At 50.9% G+C, this 8,966-nt stretch overlaps 2 protein-coding genes across 2 annotated transcripts; both read left to right on the forward strand.

The window, feature by feature from the left end:
* The first annotated feature begins 2,153 nt into the window (after positions 1-2,153).
* LOC138579829 (ribosome-binding protein 1-like) lies at positions 2,154-3,239 on the forward strand. Its single transcript, XM_069650056.1, has one exon. The coding sequence runs from the start codon at positions 2,154-2,156 to the stop codon at positions 3,237-3,239; it is 1,086 nt and encodes a 361-aa protein (XP_069506157.1).
* Positions 3,240-4,239: 1,000 nt separating this feature from the next.
* Positions 4,240-4,728, forward strand: LOC138579831 (sodium/potassium/calcium exchanger 1-like). Its single transcript, XM_069650057.1, has one exon. It carries the CDS (start codon positions 4,240-4,242, stop codon positions 4,726-4,728), a length of 489 nt encoding a protein of 162 aa, XP_069506158.1.
* The last annotated feature ends 4,238 nt before the right edge of the window (positions 4,729-8,966 follow it).

Consider the following 8,966-nt stretch of genomic DNA (forward strand, 5'->3'; position numbering starts at 1 on the left):
GTATATGCCTTTGGTGAGGAGATGTTGCCTCCAAACAAGGTCCCAAGGAAATCCAGGTGATCGGAGCAAGGATTTAGAGACTACTACAGAAAAGGCACAAGATGGGTTGCAGACTGTTCTGTCCGATTGCGCTATCAGTACTCCTACAGTCGACCTGGAGGCAATGTATGTGTGTTGGAGTGTCAATGCATGCATGAATGTATGTTATGTTATAACAATGTATAAAGTGCAACTGTGGCTTGAAGGCATCCTGGCGCTAAGCAGAGGGCCCCCGATCACAGAGCCGCCCAACAACCGGCAAACAGGCAGAGAGGAAGAAAAGAAAAGCCCCATAAGCAGAGGGCCCCCGATCACAGAGCCGGCCAGCAACCGGCAAACAGGCAGAGAGGAAGAAAAGAAAAGCCCCATAAGCAGAGGGCCCCCGATCACAGAGCCGGCCAGCAACCGGCAAACAGGCAGAGAGGAAGAAAAGAAAAGCCCCATAAGCAGAGGGCCCCCGATCACAGAGCCGCTCAACAACCGGCAAACAGGCAGAGAGGAAGAAAAGAAAAGCCCCATAAGCAGAGGGCCCCCGATCACAGAGCCGGCCAGCAACCGGCAAACAGGCAGAGAGGAAGAAAAGAAAAGCCCCATAAGCAGAGGGCCCCCGATCACAGAGCCGGCCAGCAACCGACAAACAGGCAGAGAGGACGAAAAGAAAAGCCCCATAAATGTACTGATTGAACAGGAATGTTTCAAAGGCCTTTCGGAAGTGGAGATGGTCCTCAATCTTCCGGAAAGGGCGTGAGGGGGGGGAATTCCATAACAGTGGGGCTACCACTGAAAGGGCTCTCCCCCCAAAAGCACGGAACCTGGAGCAAGGCTTGGCCAGCGGAGCGAAGATTCCTTGGACAATAACGCGTGATCTTCTGGTGTAAGAAGCCAGCTCCCATGCCATGCAAAGCCCGTGAACCAGACAAAGGATTTTAAATGTATTCCTGCCGGCAATCGGTAGCCAGTGCAGCTTCTCGAGCCCTTTGAGGTTCTAGCATATTTCGGCACTCACATCGCCAGACGGGCGGCCGCATTGTGCACAACCTGCAGATGGTCGAGAAGAGTTTTGGGCTGAGCAAAAAGAGTTGCGTTACAATAGTCCAGGTTCCCCATGACAAATGTGGAGACCACCAAGCCACAGAGATCAGCGGGCACAAAGGGATGACCTTCCTCAGGAGCCTAAACTTGAACTGGGCAGCACTGCATCTCACCTTAATATGAGGCGCAGCAGAAAGGGAGGCAACAATGGTAATGCCCAAGTTCCTTACGGTAGATGGGCCCAAAACAGGCGGCCAGATTGCTGTGGACCAAGCAGAACCCTCCAAGGAATCGGCTCCCAATACCATCACTTCTGCCTTGCCTGCATTGAGTTTGAGCCAATTGCTGCACATCCAAACTCCAGTGTCAGACAAGCAGCTTTTTGAAATGGGCAGCCGCTGTCGCCTGATCTTGGTCAACACACAAAATAATAATTTGCGTGTCATTGGCATAGGAGAAAGATCTGCAGCCATGAGCATGAATCTGTTTAGCCAGCGGGAGCATTTAGATATTAAACAGGAGGGTGAAATAGCGGAGCCCTGAGGGACGCCACAGGTAAGAGGAACCGGGACAGAAGAGAAGGGAGGCAAAGACAAGGACTGGGTTCTATCAGATAAAAAAGATCAGAACCATTACAAGACGGAGCCCCCCAATCCAATCTCCCCGAGGCGTTGACAAAGAATAGCGTGGTGAATCATGGCATACGCCACAAAGAGGTCAAGTAGTATGAGAACACCAATTGTGTTCTCATACCACTCGTAAACATTGTCATGTTGTATAAGCGCCTTATAAATATCCAATAAATAAAATAAATAAATTCCACACTGGTCAAGGCTCAGAGAGAGGTCGTCAATCACAGTCACCAGGACGGCTTCAGTCCCCATAAGGGGGTGGAAACCAGACTGAAAAGGGTCCAAGATAAGCTGGGACCCCAGATAGTCTCTCAATTGGGGCATCGGGGACCGCTGCAATGAGATGGGACGGAAATGTGCAGGTACAGCCTGGTCCAAAGAAGGCTTTTTTAACCAGGGGTTGACCAATGCATGCATCAAAAACCCCAGAATGGTACCAGTCTGAAGTGAATGAATAACCAGGCCAATAAGCAGCGCTGCCAGCTGTGGCCCAATGGATTTCAAGACTCGAAGAAGAAAGAGATGGCAGCACAGGGAGAGGGGGAGTCTGAACCTCATAAGAGAGAGATGGCAGCACAGGGAGAAGGGGAGTCTGAACCTCATAAGAGAGAGATGGCAGCACAGGGAGAGGGGGAGTCTGAACCTCATAAGAGAGAGATGGCAGCACAGGGAGAAGGGGAGTCTGAACCTCATAAGAGAGAGATGGCAGCACAGGGAGAGGGGGAGTCTGAACCTCATAAGAGAGAGATGGCAGCACAGGGAGAGGGGGAGTCTCATCCTCATAAGAGAGAGATGGCAGCACAGGGAGAGGCGGAGTCTGAACCTCATAAGAGAGAGATGGCAGCACAGGGAGAAGGGGAGTCTGAACCTCATAAGAGAGAGATGGCAGCACAGGGAGAGGGGGAGTCTGAACCTCATAAGAGAGAGATGGCAGCACAGGGAGAGGGGGAGTCTCATCCTCATAAGAGAGAGATGGCAGCACAGGGAGAGGCGGAGTCTGAACCTCATAAGAGAGAGATGGCAGCACAGGGAGAAGGGGAGTCTGAACCTCATAAGAGAGAGATGGCAGCACAGGGAGAGGGGGAGTCTGAACCTCATAAGAGAGAGATGGCAGCACAGGGAGAGGGGGAGTCTGAACCTCATAAGAGAGAGATGGCAGCACAGGGAGAAGGGGAGTCTGAACCTCATAAGAGAGAGATGGCAGCACAGGGAGAGGGGGAGTCTCATCCTCATAAGAGAGAGATGGCAGCACAGGGAGAGGCGGAGTCTGAACCTCATAAGAGAGAGATGGCAGCACAGGGAGAAGGGGAGTCTGAACCTCATAAGAGAGAGATGGCAGCACAGGGAGAGGGGGAGTCTCATCCTCATAAGAGAGAGATGGCAGCACAGGGAGAGGCGGAGTCTGAACCTCATAAGAGAGAGATGGCAGCACAGGGAGAAGGGGAGTCTGAACCTCATAAGAGATTGAAGCACATGGAGAGGGGGAGTCTGAACCTCATAAGAGAGAGATGGCAGCACAGGGAGAAGGGAGTCTGAACCTCATAAGAGAGAGATGGCAGCACAGGGAGAGGGGGAGTCTGAACCTCATAAGAGAGAGATGGCAGCACAGGGAGAGGGGGCGTCTGAACCTCATAAGAGAGAGATGGCAGCACAGGGAGAGGGGGAGTCTGAACCTCATAAGTGAGAGATGGCAGCACAGGGAGAGGGGGAGTCTGAACCTCATAAGAGATGGAAGCACATGGAGAGGGGGAGTCTGAACTTCATAAGAGAGAGATGGCAGCACAGGGAGAGGGGGAGTCTGAACCTCGTAAGTGAGAGATGGCAGCACAGGGAGAGGGGGAGTCTGAACCTCGTAAGAGAGAGATGGCAGCACATGGAGAGGGGGAGTCTGAACCTCATAAGAGAGAGATGGCAGCACAGAGAGAGGGGGAGTCTGAACCTCGTAAGTGAGAGATGGCAGCACAGGGAGAGGGGGATTCTCAGCCTCATAAGGGAGAGATGGCAGCACAGGGAGAGGGGGAGTCTGAACCTCATAAGAGAGAGATGGCAGCACATGGAGAGGGGGAGTCTGAACCTCATAAGAGAGAGATGGCAGCACAGGGAGAGGGGAAGTCTGAACCTCATAAGAGAGAGATGGCAGCACAGGGAGAAGGGGAGTCTGAACCTCATAAGAGAGAGATGGCAGCACAGGGAGAAGGGGAGTCTGAACCTCATAAGAGAGATGGCAGCACAGGGAGAGGGGGAGTCTGAACCTCGTAAGAGAGGGATGGCAGCACAGGGAGAGGGGGAGTCTCAACCTCGTAAGAGAGAGATGGCAGCACAGGGAGAGGGGGAGTCTCAACCTCGTAAGAGAGAGATGGCAGCACAGGGAGAGGGGGAGTCTGAACATCGTAAGAGAGAGATGGCAGCACAGGGAGAGGGGGAGTCTGAACCTCGTATGAGAGAGATGGCAGCACAGGGAGAGGGGGAGTCTGAACCTCGTAAGTGAGAGATGGCAGCACATGGAGAGGGGGAGTCTGAACCTCGTAAGTGAGAGATGGCAGCACAGGGAGAGGGGGAGTCTCAGCCTCATAAGAGAGAGATGGCAGCACAGGGAGAGGGGGAGTCTGAACCTCATAAGAGTGAGATGGCAGCACAGGGAGAGGGGGAGTCTGAACCTCAGAAGAGAGAGATGGCAGCACAGGGAGAGGGGGAGTCTGAACCTCATAAGAGTGAGATGGCAGCACAGGGAGAGGGGGAGTCTGAACCTCATAAGAGAGAGATGGCAGCACAGGGAGAGGGGGAGTCTCAGCCTCATAAGAGAGAGACCGCAGCACAGGGAGAGGGGGAGTCTGAACCTCATAAGAGAGAGACGGCAGCACAGGGAGAGGGGGAGTCTGAACCTCATAAGAGAGAGACGGCAGCACAGGGAGAGGGGGAGGCTGAACCTCATAAGAGAGAGACGGCAGCACATGGAGAGGGGGAGGCTGAACCTCATAAGAGAGAGATGGCAGCACAGGGGGGTGGGGAGGTTGGAACGTCATAAGAGAGTGATGGCAGCACAGGAAGAGGGGGCGTCTGAACCTCATTGGAAATTGGAAGCTAGAATGTCCAAACGGATCCTCACAATCTTTTGGACAAAGAAGTCAGACAACATATCACAGAGATCCTGTGACCCCCGCACACTAGGTGCACTCATGGTGGGCTGAGACAGCTCCCGCACTACAGCAAAGAGTTCATTTGAATGGTTTTGTGTATCACAGAGATCCTGTGACCCCCGCACCCTAGGTGTACTCATGAAGGACTGATACAACTCCCACACTACAGCAAAGAGTTCATTTGAATGGTTTTGTGTATCACAGAGATCCTGTGACCCCCGCACCCTAGGTGTACTCATGAAGGACTGATACAACTCCCACACTACAGCAAAGAGTTCATTTGAATGGTTTTGTGTATCACAGAGATCCTGTGACCCCCGCACCCTAGGTGTACTCATGAAGGACTGATACAACTCCCACACTACAGCAAAGAGTTCATTTGAATGGTTTTGTGTATCACAGAGATCCTGTGACCCCCGCACCCTAGGTGTACTCATGAAGGACTGATACAGCTCCCACACTACAGCAAAGAGTTCTTTGAATGGTTTTGTGCTTCGTGACTGCGATTAGAAAAGAAAGCCCCTTTTGCTTCCTTAGAAGCGTGATGGTCCACAAGCCGATGAGCTTTCAAAAGAGATGTATCAGGTTTAGAATAACTGTGATGCCACAATGTGCGCACATTTCTGTTATGTCACCTGAGAAACAACGGACCAATGTGCAAGGGTGGGGGATACAGGTAGCGCATACGGGTGAGATAAGGCGATATTAAGTGATCATCCAGGATCCGGTGATCAGTGGCTACCGAGATGATCTCTGAAGAGTAGAGACTGCCGTTCCTTTCTGGAGTGGTCGAGGGAGGGATCCGCCCGGGTGTGTGTTGGTATGTTCCTTCAGAGCACTAATGCGCAACATGAGAACATGGCGGGCTTCTAGCTCACCCTTGCCTGCATCCGTGCTTTCCAGTCTGGCTGTGCACCTCCATCCTCCGCATCACACAGCTTGCAGATTCAACTCATTGCTCTGGGCCAGGTGCAGAACATAGGAAGTTTTACAGCTGTTTTCCCACGGGTTTATCAAGAAGATGAGATTCTAGGGTAATCTCTGCTCGGCGCTCGTGTTTGATTTTGTGCCAAATGTCAAACTCCATCTACACAATGAGAGTCCTTCTTTTTTTGGACTCCGTTGGGATATTATCTCCTCCCGCTCCCCCTCCTGTAGTTATCACTGATGGTTTTACGGTAACATCAAAGCAATCTTTTGTTATCACTCAGTTCTTTATTGATTAAAAGGTACCTTTACTGCACTATGTGGGAAACAGCACAACCCTATCTTGTTTTTTCTCTTGTGAAATACCTGAACGTTTAATTATTTTTTGTCCGCTTTTTTTTCACTATTGTGAATCGTTTGCCGGGTTTACATTGTGTGGCCAGCTGCTGTGAGTCTAGCCTCTACACTATTAACACTACACAACGTTGCTGACCATATATACACGAAGGTGCACCTGACACCCTGTGAATGACAGCAAGCACTGCATCTCCATTTTGCTCGTGACTCTTGGATCCATCGCAAAAAACTCAATGTTGAAATCAGTGACTTCCTTTCCTAAGCTCGACCTTTTATCCCGTAGCAAATATCAGAGTGACTATTAGGTGGCATTAAAGCACCGTCTATATATAGAGCTGAAACTATTGCATTCGAGTACAGCTAGGGAGAATGGCATATGGGGAGGGACAGAGTACAGCTAGGGAGAATGGCATATGAGGAGGGACAGAGTACAGCTAGGGAGAATGGCATATGAGGAGGGACAGAGTACAGCTAGGGAGAATGGCATATGGGGAGGGACAGAGTACAGCCAGGGAGAATGGCATATGAGGAGCGACAGAGTACAGCTAGGGAGAATGGCATATGAGGAGGGACAGAGTACAGCTAGGGAGAATGGCATATGAGGAGGGACAGAGTACAGCTAGGGAGAATGGCATATGGGGAGGGACAGAGTACAGCTAGGGAGAATGGCATATGAGGAGCGACAGAGTACAGCTAGGGAGAATGCATATGAGGAGGAACAGAGTACAGCTAGGGAGAATGGTATATGAGGAGGGGACAGAGTACAGCTAGGGAGAATTTCATATGAGGAGGGACAGAGTACAGCTAGGGAGAATGGCATATGAGGAGGGACAGAGTACAGCTAGGCAGAATGGCATATGAGGAGGGACAGAGTACAGCTAGGGAGAATGGCATATGAGGAGGGACAGAGTACAGCTAGGGAGAATGGCATATGAGGAGGGACACAACGCTTGTAGGTGTTGTCTGGTTATTTTCCCACCCATTGCCTGCCCATGGCCATGGTAATCCCTATGGCCATTCCCACCCAGTTCCTGCCCTCCCCACCCAAAACACCTTCTCATGGGAACTCTTTGTGCCCGCTTAAACACAGCCTTGCCATCAATCTTTGCACTTGAAGTGTCTGCCATTGTTTTTCCAAAGCAGTTTTCTGAGAGTTAATGACTTATTTGGGGCTGTAAATGCACTTCTGCTGTAGTAAAAATGTCCTAACCAGGTCTGCCTTTAGCCACTCAATTTATAAGCACTTTACGTGTCCCTCGCTGAAGTCCTGTTAAAATCAAGCATTGGCAAAGCCAATAGATTTGGCTTGAGTGTCAGTATTTGGCATTTGCCAGGCACTGTTATTAGATGCCCAGGTACCCGCACCATTTTGCACTTGCAGTGAATGGCAAGTGCCTTTCCTATGCTTACACAGAGGCCCAAACTGTTGGCATTGACAATGCTTGTTTCTTCTTCAGATAGTGAGTGTGTAATTCCTCATGGGCATCGCCCTGACCTCACACAACCATCTCTCTGTGGCTGCTCTTGGACCTCTTCTCACAGGATGGTGAGTCTGCCATCCCTCACCTCTCAGAGGTGTCGCTCTAGGGATGGCCTCTGCCCAGTTCTATAAGGATGGGGCGTCTGGACCACCCTCTCTCACCCTCTATGAGCATTGCCCGGCCCTCTGCCGAGTGCCACTCCAGGGATGCCGCCCCTCTTCTCCCCGCGAGTGATCAGGAGAGGGAGGGCCCACATTCTTTACAGTTTGGATGACTTTGCAATATTTATCCATAAGCCGCAGGGTAGAAGCAAATTTAATGAACTGTTCTTCCTTTATGAATGAAAGTAAAATCTGCCCAAAGGCGAATGGAGCATAACACGAGACACAGATGGAAAAATGGACTGGATGGGGTTCTATGAAAGTATCATGGAATTCTGTGTTTAGAAGTAGCTTTAGTGGAAAAGGTGCTCCCATTGCAGTTCTTTGAACACCATGCAGAAATGATCACAATGTGAAACAAGCATTTGGCAAAGCCAGTATGTTTTGGCTGTCACATTTCAAGGGGCGACACTGAATTGGAAAAGTGTTAATGCAACAGTCCAAACCCTGTTGCCTGCACATTGCCGCAGATGGCCTCAAGAACACACCATCTCTCGCAGACAGCTCAAGGGGTTCCTCTCTAGCCAAGGCACCCCTCAATCGCAGCAAGGTCTCTACAGATCTGTAGACCCCATAGTGTCTAAAGTTCTGTATGGCTGTGATGGTCCAAGGGCCAACTCCCTTTCTTTATCTCTCCCTCTGGGAACAATCTCGTGAATCCTAACCTAGGTCCCACAACACAACCTAGTACATGAATAGATGTCTTCCAGGGGCTCGGATCCGCGTGGTCCTTCCCTGTCATGCCCTTGTACTCCTTTCCCTGTTGTTCTTTCCTTCCTCTCCCTTCCTTCTACTCGCCTCCACTTCTTCCTCCCACCCTCCTTTGTCCCTCTGTATCTCACTCTTTCCTTCTGCCCCTCCGATATGCTCCCTCTACTCCTACCCCTTGCACTCTGTAGCACTCCCCTCCAATATGCTCCCTCTACTCCTACCCCCTTACACTCTCTCTACCACTTCTCTCCCCTCTCCAACTACTGCTACTCTCCCCTCTCCACTCTATACCTACTCTCCGCTCCAAACACTACTATTACTTCCCTCTCAACACTACTCCTACTCTACCACTACTCTCCCCTCTCCAACTACTGCTACTCTCCCCTCTCCACTCTATTCCTACTCTGTGCTCCACACACTACTATTACTTCCCTCTCAACACAACTACTCCTCTACCACTACTCTTCCCTCTCCAGCTATGGCTACTCT

The sequence above is a fragment of the Ambystoma mexicanum genome, chromosome 3p (assembly GCF_040938575.1).
Source record: "Ambystoma mexicanum isolate Mex_15411 chromosome 3p, UKY_AmexF1_1, whole genome shotgun sequence".
Lineage (NCBI taxonomy): Eukaryota > Metazoa > Chordata > Amphibia > Caudata > Ambystomatidae > Ambystoma > Ambystoma mexicanum.

Bases quoted from the DNA above. Each gene is read 5' to 3' on its own strand.
- LOC138579831 (XM_069650057.1), top strand. From the start codon at position 4,240: ATGGCAGCACAGGGAGAGGGGGAGTCTCAGCCTCATAAGAGAGAGATG.
- LOC138579829 (XM_069650056.1), top strand. From the start codon at position 2,154: ATGAATAACCAGGCCAATAAGCAGCGCTGCCAGCTGTGGCCCAATGGA.